The sequence below is a fragment of the Loxodonta africana genome, chromosome 1 (genome assembly GCF_030014295.1).
Source record: "Loxodonta africana isolate mLoxAfr1 chromosome 1, mLoxAfr1.hap2, whole genome shotgun sequence".
In the NCBI taxonomy this organism is placed as follows: Eukaryota; Metazoa; Chordata; class Mammalia; order Proboscidea; family Elephantidae; genus Loxodonta; species Loxodonta africana.
The window spans coordinates 186786179-186811013 of record NC_087342.1 but is presented as its reverse complement, the minus strand read 5'-3'; the positions used below and the strand labels follow the sequence as shown (position 1 = coordinate 186811013).

Sequence of the window (24835 nt, the reverse complement as noted above, 5' to 3'; positions counted from 1 at the left end):
ACTCATAGCAACCCTCTAGGACAGAGTAGAACTGCCCCATAGAGTTTCCAAGGAGGGCCTGGCGGATTTGAAGTGCCAACCCTTTGGTTGCTATGAGTCAAAATCAACTTTTTTTTTTCTGTTTATTCTTAAGTTTAGGTGTTTCTAATCTTAGAGTAGCAAGCATTTTAATATTATCTAAATTTAAAAATTGCTTTCTGAAGGTAGATGTCAAAGTTTTTTGATTCTCATAAAAGCTTCACACAAATTTGATTGGCAGTAAAACCTTCTTAATTTGGATCCCCCAAGTTTAGTTTTGATAATGATTTGGATGGATGCATTTGCTTTTCTAATTTTAATCTCTGAACTTGAATGTATGGGATCTCTCTAGGTAATTTTGCCATTGATTTTCTGTACAGGTTGGGCCATGTTTGCTTTCTATTGCAGCTCGAAAGCAGGTGTTGGAGCTTAGTATATGTAGCTCATCTTGCCAGTATCAGAAAAATTAAATTTGTACCTGAGCTTATTGTATTTTAAGGCATTAAATCTAATTAATTTTTAAGCAGTAGAACTTGTATTTATTACTTTGGGCAAGAGCTCTTCCCCTTTGTGACAAATGATTTTATTATTTAAATAAATATTATGTGAACAAAGTGACAGTGTACAGCTACAGGTAAATTCAGCAAGCACATAAAAAATACAACTAATATAAAGTAAAAGGCATAGAGATGAACCTTTCTTATTTCTTGATTTGGAGAAAAACAAAAAAAAATGACTTAATCTCCATGTTTAGATAATATTATAAATTCCTACTAGTCTATTTCTAGCAGTATTAGCATATTCTAAGAGGAGTACTAAAATATTTTATTGGGCAGATAATGAAGATATTTTAATGCTAACAGCAGAGTTTTATATGGGACTGTTAGGAAATGACTTTTTATCTCTGGATAAGCCATTTAGTTTTCATGTGTTTTAGTTCATCCATGTGTAAAAATTAATACAATAATACTTACCTTGCAAGGCTCTTAAGTGATTTAATGAATGTTTGTCTTCTGCTATGTGAACCATAGATGAAAGATTTTAAGTTCTACAGAGCATGCATGTTTTCTTTCAAATTGTTACTTTTTTGGTGATTCTTCAGAAATTATTTACGGCAAATATAAGCACAACACATCCATTAATATTTTTACTGTAAAAATTACAAATCACTTTCCTAGTTAAACATTTTGATATTTATTTTTTAAATGTTTGCACATGGAAAAATATTCATCTGTAGGCTCTGTCCTGTGTTGTGGTTGTTGTTAGGTGCTGTCAAGTTGGTTCTGACTCATAGGACTCTATGTACAACAGAACAAAATGCTGCCTGGTCCTGAGCCATCCTCACAATCTTTGCTATGTTTGAGCCAATGTTGCAGCTACTGTGTCAGTCCATCTTGTTGAGGGTCTTCCTCTTTTTTGCTGACCCTGTACTTTACCAAGCATGATGTCTTTCTCCAGGCATTGGTCCCTCCTGATTATATGTCCAAAGTACGTGAGACAAAGTCTTGCCATTCTCCTTTCTGAGGAGCATTGTGGCTGTAGTTTTTCCAAGACAGATTCATTTGCTCTACTGCCAGTCCATGGTATATTCAGTATTCTTCACCAACACTGTAATTCAAAGGCATCAATTCTCCTGCAGTCTTCTTTATTCATTGTCCAACTTTTGCATGCATAGGAGGCCATTGAAAAATACCATGGCTTGGGTCGAGTGCACATTACTCCTTAAGGTAACATCTTTGCTTGTTAACACTTTAAAGAGGTCTTTTCGAGCAGATTTGCCCAGTGCAATATATCGTTTGATTTCTTGATTGTTGCTTCCATGGGTGTTGATTGTGGATCCAAGTAAAACAAAATCCTTGACTTCAGTATATTCTCCAATTTATCACGATGTTGCTTATTAGTCCAGTTGTGAGGATTTTTGTTTTCTTTATGTTGAGGTGTAATCCACACTGAAGGGTGTAGTCTTTGATCTTCATCAATAAGTGATTCAAGTCCTCTTCACTTTCAACAAGCAAGGTTGTGTCATCTGCATATCGCAGATTGTTAACGAGTCTTCCCCCAATCCTAATACCACATTCTTCTTCATTTAGTCCGGTTTCTCGGATTATTTGCTCAGCATACAGATTTAATAAATATGGTGAAAGGACCCAGCTGTGACACACACTTTTTCTGATTTTAAGCTATGCAGTATTCCCTCATTCTATTTGATTGGTTGCATCTTATTCAATGTACAGGTTCCTCATGAGCACAATTAAGTGTTCTGGGATTCCCATTCTTCACAGTTTTATCCGTAATTTGTTATGATCCACACAGTCAAATGCCTTTGCATAGTCAATAAAACACAGGAAAACATCTTTCTGGTATTTTCTGCTTTCAGCCAAGATGCATCTGACATCAGCAATGATATCCCTCATTCCATGTCCTCTTTTGAATCCGGCCTGAATTTCTGACAGTTCCCTGTTGGTGTACTGCTGCAACTGTTTTTGAATTTTCTTCAGCAAAATTTTTCTTGTTTTTTTTTTTTTTTTTTGTGATACTGTTGATATTGTTTGATAATTTCCTCAGTCTGTTGGATCACCTTTCTTTGGAATGGGCACAAATAATAGATCTCTTCCAGTTGGTTGACCAGGTAGCTGCCTTCCAAATTTCTTGGCATAGATGAGTGAACACCTCAGCGCTGCATCTGTTTGTTGAAACATTTCTCTTGATATTCTGTCAGTCCCCAGAGCCTTGTTTTTGCCAGTGCCTTCAGTGCACTTGGTCTTCTTCCTTCAGTACCATCAGTTTTTGATCATATGCTACCTCCTGAAATGTTTGAACATTGACCATATCTTTTTGGTACAGTGACTCTGTGCATTCCTTCCCTCTTCTTTTGATGCTTTCTGCATTGTTCAATACTTTGCCCATATAGAATCCGTCAAAATTGGGCAACTCAAGGCTTGTTTTCTTGAGTTCTTTCAGCTTGAGAAATGCTGAGCATGTTCTTCCCTTTCGGTTTTCTAACTACAAGTCTTTGTACATTTCATTATAATACTTTACTCTGTCCTCTTGAGCCACCCTTTGAAATCTTCCATTCAGCTCTTTTACTTCATCGTTTCTTCCATTCTTTTTAGCTACTCTACATTCAAGAGCGAGTTTCACAGTCTCTCTTGACATCTCTTCTGGTCTTTTCTTTCTTTTTTAATGACCTTTTGCTTTCTTCATGTATGATGTCCTTGATATCTTCCCATAACTCATCTGGTCTTTGGTCATTAGTATTTAGTGTGTCAAATCTATTCTTGAGACAGTCTCTAAATTCAGGTGGGATATACTCAAGGTTGTACTTTGGCTCCTGTGATTTATTTTAATTTTCTTCAGCTTCACCTTGACCTTGGGTGGGAGCAATTGATGGTCTGTTCCACAGTCGACCCATGTCCTTATTCTGACTGACGATATTGAGCTTCTCCTTTGTCACTTTCCACAGATATAATTGATTTGATTCCTGTGTATTTGATCTGGTGAGGTCCATGTGTATAGTCTCTGTTTATGTTGTTGAAAAAAGATATTTGCTGTGAATAATTTGTTGGTCTTGCAAAATTCTACCATGCTATCTCCAGCATCATTTCTATCACCAAGACTGTATTTTCCAGCTACCAGTTCTTTTTCTTTGTTTTCAACTTTTGCATTCCAATCACCAGTCATTATCAATTCACCTTGATTGTGTGTTTGATTAATTTCAGACTGTGGAAGTTGGTGAAAATATTCAGTTTCTTCATCTTTTGCATTAGTGGTTGGCACGTAAATTTGAATAATAGTCATATTTACTGTTCTTCCTTGTAGGTGTATGGATATAATCCTATCATTGACAGTATTATAATTTAGGATAGATCTTGAAGTGTTCTTTTTGATGATGAATGGGATGCCATTCCTCTTCAATTTGTCATTCCCAGCATAGTAGACCATATGATTGTCCAATTCAAAATTGCCATTACTAGTCCATTTCAGCTCATTAATGCCTAGGATATCAGTCTTGATGTGTTCCATTTCTTTTTTGATGACTTCCAATTTTCCTAGATTCACACTTCATACGTTCCATGTTCTGATTATTAATGGATGTTTGCAGCTGTTTCTTCTCATTTGAGTCATGCCACATCAGTAGATGAAGGTCCGAAAAGCTTTACTCTATCTACATCATGAAGGTTAACTCTACTTTGAGTAAGCATCTCTTCACCAGTCGTATTTTGAGCACCTTCCAACCTGTGGGGCTCATCTTCTGACAATATATCAGTGTTTTGCTGCCATTCATAAGGTTTTCACTGGCCAATTTTTTTAGAAGTAGGTTGCCGGTTCCTTCTTCCTAGTCTGTCTTAATCTGGAAGCTTTGCTGAAATCCGTCCACCATGGGTGACCCTGCTGGTTTTTGAAATACTGGTAGCCTAACTTCCAGCCTCATAGCAACATGCAAGCCACCATAGTACAACAAACTGACAGATGAGTGGTGGATCTCTCCTATATTTATCTTTCAATGAGTGTAAGTTCTTACTATGTAAATTTTCGGTGTTAATTAGTGTGGAATTTATTTACTAACTCCTAGAGCTTCTTTTTTTTTTTATAATCTTTATTTTTGAACTTCTTGGAGTATAAAGGAATCTATTTACTGGCGACTGTGTTCTATTCTAGATCTGTTTTTCTTTAGCTTTTCCAAAACTGCAGTGACTGCTATTCAGTTCTAGTTCATATAACTTGATATTGAGGGTCTGGCTCTCTAGCTATTTTTTTTTTTTTTAATTTAATTTAAAAAATTATTATTCTTATCTTTCCTTGTGGCCATTTCATTGGTATTTCTTGCATGAATTCATGTTGGAGTTTTCTAAAAGCCTTGGAGGAAACGTTCTCTAATGAAACTTACAAATTTTCAATGGATTTCAATTATGCTGTGCTCTTAGACTGTCTATCATTGGGATTTAATTTTATACTTCTTCATTAAATCAACAAATTGAAACTTAAGAGGAGAGAGACTTTATGTTGTTTACACGTTTGTACTTAGCTGCAAAGGAGGCTGGGAAGTGTAGCTTAGTCTCGTGAAAGGAGAGAGCAGCCTTTGGTAATCTATCGATTGCAACTAGGGCATTGTCTTGCTTCCTTGTTTCTTGCAGTTTAGAATTTATAGAGGAGAAAGCTGGTTCCTCCTGGCTCAGTTATTCTATATTATTCTATATGTACTTACCTAATTAGTCTAAGGAGCGTTCCAGGTCTCTTTCCTGCTCTTTATATCACTGTACTTTAAATTTGGATCTTCCGCGGGTTCTCACCTCTATAGCAGTTCTTTTCGGTGTTTTTTCCCCTGTGTTCCTAATCTGTTCCCATCTACTCTTGGTATTTTAGTTTTTCTTCTAATATCTGGGGCTTAAAAAAAAAGTAACTATATATGTTACATACATTCTACAGTTAAAAAAAAAGCCTGTTGCCATCTAGTTGATTCTGACTCATAGCAACCCTATAGGACGGAGTAGAACTGCACCATAGAGTTTCTGAGGAGCGCCTGGTGGATTCAAACTGCTGATCTTTTGGTTAGCAGCCATAGCATTTAACAACTACACCACCAGGGTTTCCATTTTATTGTTATAAATTATGTATTAAGAATTATGTATAATTTATATACGTAAAATATAAATATGTTTTAAAATTCCTTTAACCATTAAAATCTCAGCTAATTTTTTCCTCCAAATCTTTCAGTATGTTTTCATTGCTCTTATGATAGATAGTACCTAGCCTTCTTTTGATTTATGCAGTTACAATGACATATTAACTGGAAATACAGATAGGAAAGTTTTTGTGCTTATTTTACTAGTGCATTTCCATTATTATAATGATAAATAATAAATATATGTGCAGTGTTTCATATTTTACAAAACACTTTCAGATATATATTCCCATTTTTTTCTTGCTACAGCCATGTGAAATAGGCCAGCTAGGTTATATACTTTTTATCTTGTTATATAGTTGAGGAAATTGAGACTTATGACAGAGCTGGTAAGTACAGTAGTCAGTAGTGCAATCCAGTTTTTCTGATACTAAATTTAGTACTTTATTCACTATGTTTATTTACGTCTTTATCTCTTTTTGTTTTAAATATAGAGATTTCAGTTGTCCTGTTCACATTTTCCTTATTTATACAGTAAAGGGCTAGATGGTTTTTGTGGTTCGTTCTGGTTCTAAAATTCTATTCCTGTGGTTTTTGGGGATATCATCACAGTCTAATGTTCTTATGGAGGCTTAGGAATTTGCACTTAATAAGTGGAAAGATTTGTTACAATTTCTTCTTGAGATTTTTAGACCTGTGGAGCTAAAGGGATCTTAGAAGTTTTCCAGTTCACACTGTTACCAATTTTAGGAATCCCTTTTCTAACATACCTGACAGTGAGTTCTCTAGCTCTCTGTTTGAAAGGACCCACTGGTAGCTTACCTCTTTTTCAGGTCCTGAGTGTATATAGCAGGTCTCAGTTATGGCTAGGGGTACCTATAGACAAAGTATAGGCAGGGGATAAGGGAAGGAACAAAATAAAGGAGAGGAAGATAGAGAAAGAGATAGAAATAAAACAAGGAATAAGAGTGAAGTATCAAGTAGGCTGAGCTTTGGGAGGATATGATATTAACTGTTGCCTTTGTTGCTAGCTACTGGAACCTATACCTTGGAACTTGTTATCTCAGATTCTGTTAATTTTACTGTCTTGGTCCATGTGACCAGCTGAAAAAAAAAGGAATAATACACTCTTTGGGTTACCTATTAATTTTTATACCTGTCCAGTGAATTCTGTTATAGCATTTGTTCTTTAAGGAAAAATGACTTAGTTTTTTCTCTTTAGAATTGCATTCTTAAAGGGACAGCTCTTTTTTATAGAAAAAAAATTAAGTAGTTTCACTTAGTTGACTGTTTATATTTGTGCTGGTAGACTTTCTTTTATTAAGACTACTTCTGAATTTAAAGGTACAAAGAAATGATGCATTCCTTGAAGAACATCATGATAGTGGTGGTGGAATCTATGATTAACAAGTTTGAAGAAGATGAGTTACGAATTCAAGAGAGGCAGAAGAAACTCCAAAAGGAGAAAAGCAGTAGTTACTGCACAGACAATTGCTCTGATAGTGACTCATCATTCAACCAGGTGTGTTGCTTCATTTGGCATTTATGTCTTGAAATGGTGTTTAATAATCACTAGCTTCAATAAATTCTTTTTTAATTAGATTTTTTTTTCTGTTTTTTAGTTTTAAGATTCAGAAGAAAAACAATAAAATAACCAAATATTAAAGGTTTAGTTCATGAAATAACTGAATTGTATATTCAGTGTTAATTATATTTGAGACAATTTTTTTTAAGATAAGGGAATAAACTAATGGGTTTTGGAATTTTTGAAAAATAATTAGGATTGAAACAAATATACTTAAGCTTTACTTAAACAAAATGTTTTATTCTGAGTTAATCATTACTAATTAAAGTTTAATTATATTATAAGTCAGATATGGAGATAAGGCATGTCCTTTATGTAATCCCTGGAGATGAAGGTTACTGTGAATTGTGTTAGTTTTAAAACATTAAACTTTTCTAGATGTCAAAAGATTTGAGGCCTTCCACTTTATAAAACTAGGTGATTGGAATACTTGTCATTTGGCAACAGCAGAGCTGAGAGAAAGGCCACTTACTAGATTAGCCCTCATAGAAAACAGTAGAAACCAGCTAGGTTAGAGCCCATGCATGTGCTATGAACTTCCATGTTCAGGCCAAATGAAATCTGTTCTGGTGTCAGTGTGAATCCTACCTGATACTTGTTGCAAAACATTGTCATTTAATTAACAATCATAGAAGGACAGGTAGATCCTAACCATACACTGAAAGGGATTTGAGAAATCTGGGTGAAATGTGAAAAATGTACGTGTATTGGTCACAGTTGGGACTGCATGATTGAAGGAGAAATAGTTTTGGAAGTATTCAAAACAGAGCTTAAATGTTTAGCTCTATTGCACTGTTTAGCTGGATTGTGATGAGATATGAATTTTGCAAGTCAGGTTGGTTACCTGATGTGATGGAGGAAGTGAAAAAGATTGTGAATTTTCTTTGTGTTGTATCCCTTAATCATTCTTTATTGATGGACTGTTTGGAAGAAGCTGGGATATAGAGATTTTAGTTTAATTTGATGCAACCAGATGACTTGTTCAGTAGATTAACTGAACTGCTTCTTCAGATTGAGGACTTTCTGGGGTTAAAAGGCACAGAAAACCCGACTTTAGGGCTTTGGGGCTCACAGATTATACTTTTCTACTTATTTGATGAACTGTCTAAATACACTGAAATTGAAACTCAAGAGAAAAGAAAGAAGCATTGTTAATTTGTTCTAAGAAGTACAAGTAATCAGATTTAAATGGGGTTGAGAGTAGCTGGCAGTTGAGAGGTTGCTAATTCCCTAATATTAAATTATTTCTAGTTCATAACCTTAGATTTTTGAAGAATTGCGAAGCTTTTATGAAAATGGAGTAATAATTCCAAAAGATGTTTTTTTATTTTGTTTTGATTCTTGAAAAGAAATTGTGCTTTAAGTTTCTATGGCTTCCTTTGGGATGTCCACAGGGAATTTCTGAATTTTCAAATGTCTACCATATGAAGATGACTTTGTTTCAGAAGAAACTAACTGAACTGAAAGTGAACTATGCTGATCAAGAAGGCATGGGATCCCTGGACTTCTGGAATGAAGCATATGATTGCTAGAACTATTACGAAATCTTTTTCAGTGTGGCCAACCTCTGGGAGATATTTGGGTATATCTTTACCTAGTAAAAGAAGACTCTCTTTCATGTGACTGACCAAAAAGAGACTGGATTAATATGTTAAGAATTAAAAGAGTCTCTGAAAATATATCAGTCATTCATTATGTTAAATACTGCTGTTCTTATTGATTAATGTCTTCAAAATTGATGTGACGTGCTGGGCTTAAAAAAATTGTCTTAATTTTTCTATGAATAACATTGAATAAATAATTTTAGCATTGCTATCTTGCTTATTAGTTGCAAAATAGTGCTGGAAAGATAGAAATAGTAGCAACCTGTTATTTTGATTCCTTCATCTTGCTTACTTTGGACATGTCATCAGGAAAAAAGAATCGCTAGAGAAGGACACCATGTTTGGTAGTTTGGAGGGTCAGCAAAAATGAAGAAAACTCTCAATGAGATGGATTAACATAAAGGCCTCAACAATGGCAAAGATCATGGAAATGGCACAGTACTGGACAACATTTTTTTTTTCTGTTTTAACTGAGGTTGCCATGAGTCTCAGCTGACTTGATGGCAACTTACAATGATACCATATATTGGTAGTTGTCCTTGGTTTTATGTTCACTGTAGGTATTATTAACCCATTTTACAAATGAAAAAGTGAGGGTTATAATAATAGGTAAGTAGTTTGCAAACTTACATTGATAGGTTGGAGCCTGAATTTAAGCCCTGACCTCTTTTCCTCCAAAGCCTATTGTCTTTATTCTGTGCCATACTACCCAAAGACTGCTTAGGTTCAAATCCCAGTTTCACCACTTACTGTGTGACTTTGGACAAATGAATATCTTAACTTCACTGTGCCTTAGTGTTTCTGGTTATTAAAATGGGCATGATAATTCCTCTTACCTCATAGGGTCTTTGAGAATATTAACTGAATTAATATGTCTCAAGTGCTTCGAACAGTGCCTGGCACACAGTTGCTCTTTTATAAATGTTAGTTTTTATTGTTATTGCTATCTCTTAAAAGATATTCTGAAATGGATGCCATCCAGAGATGCACTCAAATAGAAAATATCTTACTTGTGGTTCTGTATGATTTCTAACTGGAGCTTCTCTGGGTCATTTTCTACTGCTGGGAAGTTAGAGGATTACTTCTAGTATAATTAAGATTTAAAAATTCGTATTCTTCCTCTTGCAATTTTTATCTTCCTCTTCCCCCACAGTATTCAGTGTAGTACAACACAGACATTATGTTGTTTTGTAGTGTAAAAGCTATTTTGTAATGTTCTAAGGGAACCCTGGAAAACCTGGTGGTGTAGAGGTTAAGAGCTACAGCTGCTTACCAAAAGATTGGCAGTTCGAATCCACCAGGTGCTCCTTGGAAACTCTTTGGGCCGTTCTACTCTGTCCTATAGGGTCGCTATGAGTTGGAATCCACTTGATGGCAGTGTTTTTTTTTTTTTTTAAGGGAACCCCAGGTGTGCACTTTATATGGAGAAAGTGAGTTTGTGATAATTGTCACCTATTACACTTGCATGATGTGAACCTTTAAGGCATTTACTGTTTTTTTTTTTGCTTTCAAGGAAGCTTCTCCTTGAAACCCATGCTTTGGTGTCTACAGTAGGCAGAAAAAAAAAGTCTCCCACTTCTAAAGATGTCCACATCCTAACCCCCAGTACCTGTACATATGTTATTTTACATGGCTAAAGGAACATTGCTGATGTGATTAAATTAAGGATTTTTAAATGGGATATTATCCTGGGTTATGCGGGTGAGCCTAATGTAATCACAAGGATCTTTATAAAAGAGCAACAGGAAGGTCAGAGTCAGAGGAGATATGATCATGGAAGTAGAGTGATGTGACTGCTGGCTTTGAAGATGGAGGAGAGCCATGATCAAGGAATGCAGGTGACCTCTAGAAGCTGAAAAAGCAAGGATGTGGTTCCTTCTATAGAGCCTCTAGAAGGAATACAGCCTGGCTGACTTATTTTAGACTAAGATAAGAAATTTGTGTTGTTTTAAGCCAGTAAATTTGTGGTACTTTGTTACAGCAGTAATAGAAGACTAATATAGTACCGCTGTGCTGAATAGTTCACCTGTCTTCTCCAACCTTCAGACAAGTCCAGGGCTTGTCTTTCCTGTTAAGTTTCTTCTGGTAAAGAAGATACTGTTCCTTTGACTCTACATTTGAACTGCCTCCTGGGAGCAACCTAAACTCCATCTTGTTGCTAGACTTTTAACTCTTTCATTGGGAATTATCTTGAGTAGTTTCTTTCCTTGGTTGGATGCATGGCCTTTCCCCTGCCTTTCAGAGTGTGTGTTTCAACTAACCTCATTGATTTTTGCCCTCACTTCTCATATCTTAATCAGAATATCTTGAATTCCACTCAATTTCTTGTTGGTAGGTGCTGTGGAGTCAGTTCCGATTTATAGTGGCCCTAGGTACAACAGCATCTGTTTGTTGAAACATCTCAGTTGATATTCCATTAATTCCTGGAGCCTTGTTTTTTGCCAATTCCTTCAGAGCAGCTTGGACTTCTTCCTTCAGTACTGTCGGTTCCTGATCATATGCCACCTCTTGAAATGGTTGAACATCGACTAATTCTTTTTGGTATAATGACTCTGTGTATTCCTTCCATCTTCTTTTGATGCTTCCTGCGTCATTTAGTATTTTCCCCATAGAATCCTTCACTATTACAACTCGAGGCTTGAATTTTTTCTTCAGTTCTTTCAGTTTTGAGAAACGCCGAGCATGTTCTTCCCTTTTGGTTTTCCATCTCCAGCTCTTTGCACATGTCCTTATAATACTTTACTTTGTCTTCTCCAGAGGCCCTTTGAAATCTTCTGTTCAGTTCTTCATCAATTCTTCCTTTTGCTTTAGCTGCTTGACGCTCAAGAGCAAGTTTCAGCGTCTCCTCTGACATCCATCTTGGTCTTCTCTTTCTTTCCTGTCTTCTCAATGACCTCTTGCTTGCTTCATGTATGATGTCCTTGACTTCATTTCACAACTCATCTGGTCTTCAGTCACTAGTGTTCGATGCATCAAATCTATTCTTCAAATAGTCTCTAAATTCAGGTGGGATATACTCAAGGTCAAATTTTGGCTCTCGTGGACTTGCTTTGATTTTCTTCAGTTTCAGCTTGAACTTGCATATGGACTCTGAAGGCATTGGTGAAAAACAAGGCTCCAGGAATTGATGGAATATCAATTGAGATGTTTTAACAAACAGATGCAGTGCTGGAGGTGCTCACTTGTTTATGCCAAGAAATATGGAAGACAGCTTCCTGGCCAACTGACTGCAAGAGATCCATATTTATGCCTATTCCCAAGAAAGGTGATCCAACAGATTGTGGAAATTATAGAACAATAAAAAAAAAAAAAAAATTTTTTTTTTTTTTAATCGTTAATATCACACACATGCACAATTTTGCTGAAGATCAAAAATGGCTGCAGCAGTATATTGACAGGGAACTGCCAGAAATTGAGGCCGGTTTCAGAAGAGGATGTGGAACTGGGGTATCATTGCTGATGTCAGATGGATCCTGGCTGAAAGCAGAGCATACCAGAAGAATGTTTACCTGTGTTTTATTGACTATGCAAAGGCATTCGACTGTATGGATCGTAACAAATTACGGATAACATTAAGAAGAATGGGAATTCCAGAACACTTAATTGTGCTTATGAGGAACCTTTATATAGATCAAGAGGCAGTTGGTCGAACAGAATAAGGGGATACTGATTGGTTTAAGGTCAGGAAAGGTGTGTGTCAGGGTTGTATGCTTTCACCATACCTATTCAATCTATATGCTGAGCAAATAATACGAGAAGCCGGACTATATGAAGAACGGGGCATCAGGATTGGAGGAAGACTCATTAACAACCTACGTTATGCAGATGACACAACCCTGCTTGCTGAGAGTGAAGAGGACTTGAAGCACTTACTAATGAAGATCAAAGACCACAGCCTTCAGTATGGATTGCACCTCAACATAAAGAAAACAAAAATCCTCACAACTGGACCAATGAGCAACATCATGATAAATGGAGAAAAGATTGAAGTTGTCAAGGATTTCATTTTACTTGGATCCACAATCAACAGCCATGGAAGCAGCGGTCAAGAAATCAAAAGACACATTGCATTGGGTAAATCTGCTTCAAAGGACCTCTTCAAAGTGTCCGAGCTGAAGATGTCACCTTGAAGACTAGGGTGTGCCTGACCCAAGTCATGGTATTTTCAGTTGCATCATATGCATGTGAAAGCTGGACAATGAATAAGGAAGACCGAAGAAGAATTGATGGTGAATTGTGGTGTTGGTGAAGAATATTGAACATACCATGGGCTGCCAAAAGAACAAACAAATCTGTCTTAGAAGGAGTACAGCCAGAATGCCCCTTAGAAGCAAGGGTGGTGAGACTGTGTCTTACATACTTTGGACATGTTGTCAGAGAAATATCAGCCCCTGGAGAAGGAGATCATGCTTGGCAGAGTACGGGGTCAGCGGAAAAGAGGAAGACCATCAACGAGGGGGATTGACACAGTGGGTGCAAGAGTGAGCTCAAGTATAACAATGATTGTAAAGATGGCTCAGGACTGGGCAGTGTTTCGTTCTGTTGTGCATAGGGTCGCTATGAGTTGGAACCAACTCAACAGCAGGTAACAACAACAACAAGTACAACAGAACAAGATACTGCCCAATCCTGTGTCATCTTCATAATTGTTGTTATGCTTGAGCCCATTGTTGCAGCCACTATGTCAACCCATTTTGTTGAGGGTCTTCCTCTTTTTTGCTGACCCTCTGCTTTACCAAGCATAATGTCCTTCTCCAGGACTGGTCCCTCCTGATAACATGTCCAAAGTATGTGAGATGAAGTCTCGCTATCCTCGCTTCACACAGCACTCCGGCTGTGTTTCTTCCAAGACAGATTTGTTCATTCTTCTGGCAGTCCATGGTATATTCAATATTCTTTGCCAACACCATAATTCAAAGGCATCAATTTTTCTTCCATCTTCCTTATTCATTGTCCAATTTTCGCCTGCCTGAGGTAATTGAAAATACTGTGGCTTGGGTCAGACACACCTTAGTCCTCAAAGTGATATCTTTGTTCTTTTTTCCCGTAACACTTTAAAAAGGTCTTTTGCAGCATATTTGCCCAGTGCAATTTGTTGTTTGATTTCCTGCCTGCTGCTTCCATGGGCGTTGATTGTGGATCCAAGTAAAATGAAATCCTTGACAATGTCAATCTTTACTCCATTTATCATGGTGTTGCTTATTGGCCGTGTTATGAGGATTATTGTTTTCTTTGTTGACGTGTAATCCATACGGAGGGCTATAGTCTTGATCTTCATTAGTAAGTGCTTCAAGTCCTCTTTGCTTTCAGCAAGCAAGGTAGTATCATCTGCATATTGCAGTTCATTAATGATTCTTCTACCAATCCTAATGCTGCATTCAATTTCTAGCCTATCCTAAAATCTTCAGAGCTCTTTCTGGTGAGGAATTCTGCTTTTGAATATTTCACACATTGCTTAGGGATGAACCTTTCCAGATCCTCACCTCTTTTTCAGTAGTATCAATGCTACCGCTGCTATCCAAAAGGTCAGGAGTTCGAATCCGCCAGGCACTCCTTGGAAACTCTATGGGGCAGTTCTACTCTGTCCTGTAGGCTCGGTTTGAGTCAGAGTTGACTCAATGGCAATAGGTTTGTTTTTTTTTTTTTTCAGTGAGAACAATGAATAGTCACAGGCCCACCTGTATTTCTGAAGTTCATCTATCTCTAGCTACCTCCAACTGATAAGGTTTGATCATTCTTAATATTTGTTTCATAAGAAGAGAAAGATTGGAGCCTAAAATCTTAAAAATGCAGAAGTGGGGGGAAAGGTAGCTGATATTAAAAAAAAAAAAGAATGCAGTAATATTGATAGTGCAGCTGCCTAGAGTTAGAATGGAGGAGGGGCAGGTTTGAGCTTATTTTTGCTTGCCTGCTTCTTTCTTTTAATAATCCTTGAGTAGATAATTTGACATCAGAAAATCAATTTCTTCATTAACAGTGCTATATTTTTTTGATGAATACCTAAAGTTTTTTTTTTAACTTCAGAATGTTAATAGATTTTTATTACTTCTCAAAGTAGCATTTTTTTTTTATGAAAAGTACAAAAGTTCTCTTTTGTTACAACATAATTGAAACATCTAGGAAATTAAGAAAAAAATTAGCTTAGCATTTGGAAATGTCTTTAAACCTCATGTTTTTGTTTTGAAATAGTGACTTTGTTCCATACTTAAGGCTTAATGAAGGGTGGGTGCATAATATAAAAACTTTTAGATGCACTATGATTTGAAAAGGACATTCTAAATGAGGCTAATTCATTCTGTATCTCAAAACAAACTAGTCTGAAGTAATCTCTGGCTTTTTGGCTTTGCCGTCGATGAGCTGTGGATTTTGGTTTCTTAACCACGCTATGCCTCAATTTTGGGGAGAAAGACCTGGCAATCTGCTCCCATAAAGAGTACAGCCTGGAAAACCCTATGTAATTATGTCACATGGGGTCACCATGAGTTGAAATTGACTCGATGGCACCTGACAACAACAAAAATGGAGATAATAATAAACCCTACCTTATAGGGCTGCTTCGTGGATTTAATGTATGTAAAGCATTTTGAACAGTAGTTGGTACATGATAAGCACTTACATAGGTGTTTGCTGTCATTGTTGTCATCACTGTTGGGTGAATTTTTTTTTTTTTTAAGACTAGAAATCATTGTGTGGTTAGGCATGTTAAAGCCTAAAGTCTTATTAGGTTCAATATTTGTTTATTTTTCCTTTTTATTTCCTATAGCAGTATTGTTTCAGCATCAACAATAACTATCGTTCTTTAACTGGTCATATGTTCGATGGTTTATGCAATTTACAAACCAAACATTTAAAATATTTAGAAGAGCTTTCAAGGGTAAATTAATGTTGAGGGTGATTTGTTTTTGCTTTTAAAATGTGGTAATAACGTGACAAGTTCTTCAGCGTATGTTGTAATAAAGTAATTGAGTTTGTTACCTTTGTAAAACATTACAGAATGTATCTCATGTCTGTAGTCTTTAGGTAAAAATTCACCTGACAGAAGTGTATCTAAATCCTATTTTAGCGTGAAAAGACCCTTTAGTTAGGATCCATATGATTATATAAGAGGATCAAATACATCTTAGCCTATCAACCTGTTCTATTTCCTTCTCTTTTCCTCTTCTAGTTTGCTTAGAAATTATTTGCTTTGTTTTCATTTTCACCCATGTAAATATGTTTTTTATAAAAGTTTCCTTTTGGAAGTAAGTATCTGGCTCTGTTGATATAAACACTTTTATTATCACCAACAGAACATATATGTGTTCCTTTACAAATCTAGTTAGCAACACATATCGATGGGACACTGCTCCCATCTTCAGGGCTTTTCAATCTAAGAAATACAGCAACTGAAAATCTATTAAATATATATTAAATTGTACACATATTAGCTGCATGCTCTAATTAAGTAATTTATTGTAGTTAGTTGCTCTGGCAATTTATGTTCATCCACTGAAACATAGTAACAACATAAAAAGAGACCTTACTATAACATAGGCAGCCTTTAAGGTGACCCCATGGGTTAGGGAATGTTTTTTGAGGGGGTTTTTGAGGTGAGTCCTGAGTGACAAGAGGGAAGCCATACAAAATTCTAGAGGAGGAGCACTGCCAGGAAAGAACAAAGGCAGGGCCAAAGGCTCTTGGCCTGCAGTGAGCATGTCATCTTTGATGGATGGAAAGAAGGCCAGTGTGACTGGAGCCTGGAGGGCAGAGGGAAGAGTGGCAAGAGAGAGAGTTAGTGAGAGAAGCAGAGGCTGGATCATGTAAGTAAGGAGTTTATATTTTATTCTGAATAAAGTAGGATATCTTTTGTGGGGTTTAAGTAAGGAAGTGAAAGGATTTGAGTTATAATTTTAAGAAACTCAGTCTCATTGTTGCTATAGAATGGATGGTTGACTGGGATAGGATGGGATAAGAGTAGAATCAGGAGACCAGTTACGATGAATTTTATTAGTCTAGATTAGAAGTGACAGTGCCTCTGGCTAGGGTTTTAGCAGTGAAGTGGTGATGAGTAACTGAATTTAAGATGTGTGAACCTTGGAAGTTGTTTTGCAAGACTTAATGTTGGATTAGATGTAGGAAATGAGAGAAGTCAAGATTGACTTCTATTTTTGACGTAAGTCAAAATCGGGATGGATAGTAGTGCCATTTACCAGATGAGAAAGTCTGAGGGAGGAATGGGTTTGGAATAAAAGTCAAGAATTCTGTTTTGGACATGTTAAGTTTGAGATGCCTATTAAACATGCAAGTGACACTGTTAGGATAATTAGATATGTAACTCTGGAGATCTAATGCTGATATAAATTTATGAGGCATCATAATATATTTGAAGTCAAAAAACTAGATGAGAACACCTCAGGAAAGAGTAAAGATAGTGAGGAGAAGAGGGTCTTTTACATGGATGAGAATCTGAGCTCTCATAGCTGTGTGGCTTGGAGGAGTTATTTAACCTCTTTGGTGTTCATATTTCAGTCATTGTGAATTAAGAGTATAGAATATGTAAACCAAACCCATTGCTGTTGAGTCAATTACAACTCATAGCAACCCTATAGGACAGGGTAGAACTTCCATATAGGGTTTCCAAGGCTGTAATCTTTACGGAAGCATATTGCCACATCTTTCTCCCGATGAGCAGCTGGTAGGTTCGAACTGCCAACCTTTCAGTTAGCAAACAAGTGCTTACCCACTGCACCACCAAGGCTTGTTGAAAACGTATAGGTCTTGTTATATAATAGATACTTAAATAAATGACAGCTAATGTTATTGCTACTTTTTTATATTTATATGATTTTAAAGGTATTTTGTATATTTAAATTGCTTTTGGGAGAAAAAGACTCTGTTCTTCTCCAAAATAGCTTATGATCTACTTACACTTTTTCACTCAAGGAATTTTTTACCAAAGAATAGGCATAGAGAAAGGCTAAGGAAAAATACAGGAATGAAAAGGAACAAAGAAATTCAAACGGCACTGTAACTATGCCTAGGGTACTATCAGTGCCCTTCCACTTGTTTATGTTGTTTGTTTTATCTTTCTGTTCCATTCATCTCACATTTTCTGGGTTCAGAATATTTTGGCTTTGTATCTTTTGAGTCTTGTAATAGTCTGCATATTGCAGTTGCTTAGCAAATAATAATAGTTTGAAGGTACACTGTTCTACTGGGACATTCAGTTCCAATTTAAATACCTTGGGAAACAAACATTGTAAGTTCGCTGCCAAATCAAGATAGATCGCCCCCTTTCTCCTCTTCAGAATGCATTTTGTGCTTGGAATTATATTAAAAAATCATGTATAGCAATACTTCTAAAATCTACCAAATTAATGAATGTTCTGTCAATTGTGTTACAGAGTTACAAATTTTGTCAAGGAAAAATACAATTGATTTTAGATCAGTTGGATCCTGGGCAACCTAAAGAGGTAAGTTTAAAGTATAGTTGTCAAGTTCAGTCAGATAATATATATTTATAATATACTAGATTACAATCAGAAGCAGCTGGACTGTTTCTCCAGAGAATAGGCTTTTTTTTTTATTATTATTATGGACAATCCTAGAATGATATTCCTGGTAGACTTTCTAGTCTTCATATTAAAGGTCACAGAGAGAGGAAGGCTTCCCTTAGAGAATTATCATGCTTTGTTATAGTTTGTAAGATGAAATTTTTATTTCTGCTTTTAATTTTGAAGGGATGAAGTTATGGGCAACTGTCCCCAAAACTACTCTGTAATTGATGCTTTTAATGTGATATTTTAGTTTATTGATTTCTTTGGGGGGGGGCGGAAATAACAAAAAACAAAAAAACCAAGACCTTCATGTATAGGGTTTTTTTCTTCTAGAAAATATAAGCAATTTTGATATATATTTTCATTTATTATAAAAAATCTTAATAAAGCAATTTTATTGAATTGTGTTTATATTTTTAAAAATTATACAAATTACCGTTTATGAAGTCTTATTGTATTTGAAAGCCAATCTGAAAAGGAATCTATGATAGGATTTTTGAAGTACCTAAGACCTTTTGTTTATATCTTGCTATTTGCCCTCAATTTTTGAAATAAATTATTGTTTTCACTGAACTTTTCGTTTTAATCTAAATGATTAAATGAAAAACCCACTGAGTTGATTCTGACTCATGGTGACCCCTTTTATTTTAGGGTAGAACTGTGCTCCATAGAGTTTTCAATGGCTGTGATTTTTGAAAGTATATCACCAGGCCTTTCTCCTTTCTTCGGAGGCATTCTGGGTGAATTTGAACATCCAGCCCTTTAGTTAGTAGCTGAGAACTTAACTGTTTGCTCCACCCAGAGACTCAACTAAATGAAGCTATGATTTACTCTTCTTGAAATTTTCTAAGAAAAGTCATAGTGAAGAATTTTTTTTTTCCTCTCAGCATTCTCCATTCTGATTTATTTTGTGGGTTTTTGGTAAATAATTGATAATCTTTCAAAGAATACTGGAAATGGGACTTCTGTGATAACGATTTTATTGTCTTCAGATTAAGTAGAATGCTTAGGAGTCTATACTTGTTCAGAATACTTTTATTCTGCTTCTGAAATTAGTAAGTTCTTAATAGAATCTTGTCCTAAAACCATCTGATAAAGAGAAATTATTTAACATTGTCAATGATTTCCTAATTTTTAAAACTCTCTCTGTATTCCCCCGACCCCCACCACAAATAAAGTTTTATTCAGGAGTTTTCCTGTCAGAATGTATAGACATTTTCAGCTAAATGTGTATTTTCTGTCTTTTTCACCTGAAAGTTGATACCATATTTCAGTGTTCATTTTCCTGAGGTCTTACCCCTTGTCTCTGACTCTTCACTGGCTTCATCACTAGGCTTCAGTTGTTTCAGCTGAGAAATAACCAGCTTTTGAAGGATAGGTTGGAATCAGTGTGTTATTACTCACTAGTTGGAAGTGAGTGGGGGAGAAGCTTTGCTCTGTTCATAATCGGAGTGGAAATATTCTCTACTCCTGTCCCCTGGGTCACATTGTTTTGAATGAATTTTGATTGGGTTCTGAGAATGATTAAGTGGTATGCTTTCTGTGAAAACAGAAAAACACAGAAATTCAATTTAGCATCCCATTGCTGAATGATTTTTTATTCTACATTAGTGGTTAGAAGGTCAGAAAATATGGTATAGATGCAAAAACAAGTTCAAATTAATTGTTTTTCGAAAATTGTTCGTATATACTGGAATAGGAATGCTTCAGTAGTGGCATCTGGATATCTTTTTAAAATTAAGCCCTTCAATGTGTGGGAACTCCTTTGGGCGCCTACTAGAGTGGGCATCTCTTTGTGTGGAGCAAGGCTATTGGGAAGTGTTGCCCTGATGATTCAGATTAAACCACCAGCCTTCTTTTCTATTTAGATATCCATCCTAGAATCTCCTAATACATTTAGTGTTTTAATTTTTATTTTACACATATAGCAACCTGGTTTTTTCCTTCCTTTTTTTCTGTGCCTAGCACTTGGTTTAAAAAATGAGTTCTCAAGAGTTGTTTTATAAAAGGCATCTGATTTCTTGTAAAACTTTTTGAGACTCTTAAAAGAGACTCATTCGAAAGAGAAATGAGACCCTTTAAAACAAGTATCCAGACTCTGCCTTTAAATAGTTTATTAAATATTGTAGGATTGGTATTATTCTACTGGCTGAGTATTAATAAAAATCTTTTAAAACATTTTAGGTGCGATATGAAGCTTTGCAAACATTATGTTCAGCCCCTCCATCTGATGTTCTGAACTGTGAAAATTGGACCACTCTCTGTGAAAAACTGACAGTATCTCTTGCAGATCCTGATCCTGTGTTTAGTGTAAGAACAGTGGTTGTAGAAATATTAAAATAATTTATGTCCTACCATTCTAGAAGTAAATGAAATTTGATAGTTTTCTCTTAATAGTAGCTCAAATATTTGTGCAATTTTGGTTTCAGCTCTTGAATTGTCAGAATTTTCCTTAAATGAATTAATTTATTATTTCATGATTACGTTCAAAGTATGGTCAATATCGTATTTTATTGCCAAATAATAGTAGACTATCTGTTACCTTGTACATTTTATCAAGTTAAGGAATAGCCAAGTAGTTGCATCATTGTTTTTAAATTAAGAAAAAACATTGTAAAAGAATTTTTAAAAAGTTAAAAAAGGATTTATGATATATGAAAACTTGAACTTAAAAATAATAAATTAGTATTCATTCTAACGAGTTTGAAAACATTTTCCTAGTACGTTATTTAAAGATTGCTTAGATGCTTAAAAAGAGAAGCTGGAAAACTATAAAGCTAAGAGTTTAGAAGATAATTTGAGGTGAATCATAAGGGAAATATAGAAAATCCCTAAAATTATAAAATTGTGGGGAAGAAAAGCCTGTTGCTGTCAAATATATGATTGATTTATGTAAAAACTGATTTGCATGTGACTTCAGGAATAGTTACTGTTTGATGAGAGGTAAGCATATATTGGAATTTCTGTAATTCTAAAGATAGTGCCTATAATGTGAGTAAAAAAATGAAAACTACATCTGAGCATCACATTTTAAATACAAATTTAATGTTTTTTAGAGGTTCTGTCTTTTTTTCAGGAAACCCTGGTGGTGTAGTGGTTAAGTGCTACAGCTGCTAACCAAAAGGTCAGCAGTTCGTATCCACCAGGTGCTCCTTGGAAACTCTGTGGGGCAGTTCTACTCTGTCCTTTAGGGTCACTGTGAGTTGGAATCGACTTGAGGGCAATGGGTTTTTTTTTTTTTTTTTTTGTCTTTTTTTCATAACTGATACGTCATGATGCCCTCGTGGAACCTATATCCTAGTAGACTCCACAGACAGTAAACAAATATAGAGAAATATAAAGTACTTTAATACATGTGTCTGTTTAAAATTACACTCTGCCATCAATGAAGTTATAATTATACTGGTAATTTGGGAACCACTATTCATTATTTTTATGAGGGTTAAAAAAACAAAAATCAAGCGCATTGGCGTCGAGTTGATTCCGATTCGTAGTGACAGGGTAGAACTGCCCCAGTAGAACTGCTCCCACAGAGCGGCTGATAGGTTCGAACTGCGTATCTTTCAGTTAGTAGCCCACCACTTGACCACTGCGCCCCAGGGCAAATAGGTATTTAATTACCTAACACTTAGATGCAGTTCAACTTTACAAACACCAGAGGGTGCTGCAGACTTCTGTAAAAACTCAGTGATCCAGCCACTTCAAGGGAGAAAAAGGTATTGCAGGATCAATTTTAACATTTTCAAGACTCTCTAACGAAAGCTCTAAGTAGGAGCTCACTATTAGGATTAATTTCACTGCACTGTTAAAGTTAGCATAATGAAAACGAAATAATATTAGCTACCATTTTTCAAAACCATCTATTACCAGGCACTGTTCCACTTTATATGTTATTTAATTCATTTACTTTGTGATAATTTATACTTTAGGTTTTAATAATATAAAATTTTCAAAATACTCAATTTTATAGTATTTTCTTGGGAATTGGCAATATTAGAGAGTCCTAAATATCTGATTACCGAAACTACCCATGTAAGCAATTAAAACATAAACCAACCTTGGATTTGGAATGTTTTTTTTTTAATTCAGTACTGTCTTCTTTATTCCTTTGTTTATTGACCCCTTTACATTGTAACTTTCTTTATCTAAACCTTACCTTCTTCTCTTTCAATGTCAGTACTTACTAATAGCAAATATTACAATAATGTATTGCTGTTAACAGATTTACTATTAGTTTTGGTCAGTTTTATTTTTTGCAGTCTGACTCAAGAATGTGCCCTTTTTTATAGGTATATTCCTACTCAGGTTTCTGAATGACTTCTTTTCTAAGTATTTTACTGTGTAAAAGATGTTTTTTTGATCTCTTTTCTATTCTTATAAAAATCTTAGATGCAAATCTTTTGTTTCACTTTCATAGGACCGGATTTTAAAATTCTATGCACAGACATTTACGCTTTCACCGTTACACATGACTAAAGAAATTTACGCAAGCTTAGGTATGTTTATTAAATCATTTATGACAGCGTTTTTTCTCTTTTATATGTATTTAAGAAAAAGTGGATAGGGAATACAACTTTTTTTTAGAAAGCACTTTGAATAGAACGATAGTTTTATATTATATTTTACTTTTTTTTTTCAGCTAAACATTTGGAATTATACTTTCTTTCTAGAGAAAATCATGTTCCTACTCTTTCGGCTGGTGTAGATGTAACTAACCCTCATGTGATCCGTTTACTTAAAAAGGTACCATTTGTTCTAAAGCTTTTATTTTTATGTGAATAGTTCTATATTTAAGAATTCTAATTTCTTAAAACCTGTTGCTCACGGCCTTACTGTAGGTTCGTCTTCTAAATGAATATCAGAAAGAGGTTCCATCTTTCTGGATTCGTCATCCAGAGAAGTAAGTCCTTTTAATTTATGACAGCATGAAACATAGATGTGTCTCTGCCCACATACATTTCAGAGAGAAAGACTGAGTAGAGAGGATCTTATTTGATTGACATGATTAGGAAGGGATTAGTAAAGTTTATTTTCTTTAGCTTTCTTGTTTTGTACATAGTTATGTGAATGGCTCTATACAAGTATTGTTTTATAGCATTTATTTATCACTGCAAGGTAAGAAACAGGTGTTGCAGCCTCAGGTTCTTTCACTGGTCTTTACTCCTTTAGACGAGTTTCTTAAATGTTCTTTAAACTTTCTCCTTTCTACTCTAAAAATTTTAATGAGGTTGTAAGAGCATCTGTGAGTCTAAAAAGGAAAGTTTAATTTGAAGAGCCAGTGATATAATAGAAAGAACGTATGTTTTTAAAGTAGAAAAACATTGAGCATGATTTCTGCCTTTGCCATTTACTGAAAAAAAAAATTGTTTTCAAAGATTATGTATAACTTGATCATTATACAAATATAAAATACATCAATACATCGCTTGTACTATATATAATATGTTGAGTTGTTTTTAAAATCATTTCTTTTCCAAACTTTAAGGTATATGGAGGAAATTGTGGAAAGTACTCTGTCATTGCTATCAGTTAAACATGATCAAAGCCACCTTGTCTCGCGAAAGATTTTGGATCCAATTTACTTTCTTGCATTAGTCGATGCCAAGGCTGTGTGGTTCAAAAAGTGGATGGTAAGGAAAAATAAATTTTTTTTTTTTTTTAAATAGAATATGTTTTATACCTTTCAGTACATAGCAAAAAAAAAAAAAAAAAAGCATTAAGTGGCATTATTTACTCCTCATTTTACAATGCACCAACTGAAGCACAGAGAGGCTAAGGTTGCCCTTAGGTTGCCCAATTTACTATATACTGTTTACATAGTAAATGACAGAGTCAGAATAGAATTTTAGATGGCAATTTGCTGAATGACCTATCCAAAACCCAATTTTCTTTAGTTTATAAGCTTAAAATCTAATAGGTAGATGTATTAGAACATATGGATTCAATGCTTGTTTGTCTCTGGCTTAGGAAATGTATTTGAAAATGCCTCCTCCTGAACCTACAGTTTGGGGGATGTGTTCAATCCGTGATTGGTGGCAGTTTCCTACAGAGCTTACCTTTGTCCTGGAACTAAAACTCATATTATTATAGACAGATTCTTATACTGTCGCCTCCTTCATCCACTGTTGAGTAAGAGACGTCTGAGTCCGGCAGTGGTAACGGCAGTGGCTTGTGTTCTCACATGTCCATCTCTTTCTACGTGTCTACTGGGCATTAGGTATTCGATGCAGTGGAGAATGGAGAGGTTGGAGCTATTACTTGATGTGAAAATCAGCTGCATGCTCATTTACTGTTCAGCACAATTTGATCGTTGTCTAGCTGGTATTTGTCCCCTTTGTTAACTGTGTAATGAATGCCAGTTAACTGGAACACAATTCTGTTCATGGGTTAGCCTTTACTTGGCTTTATAGTATGTGTTTGGTAAATGTGTGCTGAATTTACTTGAATTAATTTAACCTGAACCCTTTTT

General features: G+C 35.4%; 1 protein-coding gene across 8 annotated transcripts in view; it reads left to right on the top strand.

The window, feature by feature from the left end:
- Window positions 1-24835, top strand: part of TBC1D32 (TBC1 domain family member 32) — a 318311-nt gene that overhangs the window by 67283 nt on the left and 226193 nt on the right. For all 8 annotated transcript variants that reach the window (XM_064290365.1, XM_023539436.2, XM_064290356.1 and 5 more), the window contains 7 exons: window positions 6986-7163; window positions 18214-18282; window positions 20551-20676; window positions 22784-22862; window positions 23006-23109; window positions 23205-23266; window positions 23852-23996. In XM_064290365.1, the coding sequence (XP_064146435.1) occupies window positions 6986-7163; window positions 18214-18282; window positions 20551-20676; window positions 22784-22862; window positions 23006-23109; window positions 23205-23266; window positions 23852-23996 (763 nt within the window). The remainder of the gene's footprint in view (window positions 1-6985; window positions 7164-18213; window positions 18283-20550; window positions 20677-22783; window positions 22863-23005; window positions 23110-23204; window positions 23267-23851; window positions 23997-24835) is intronic.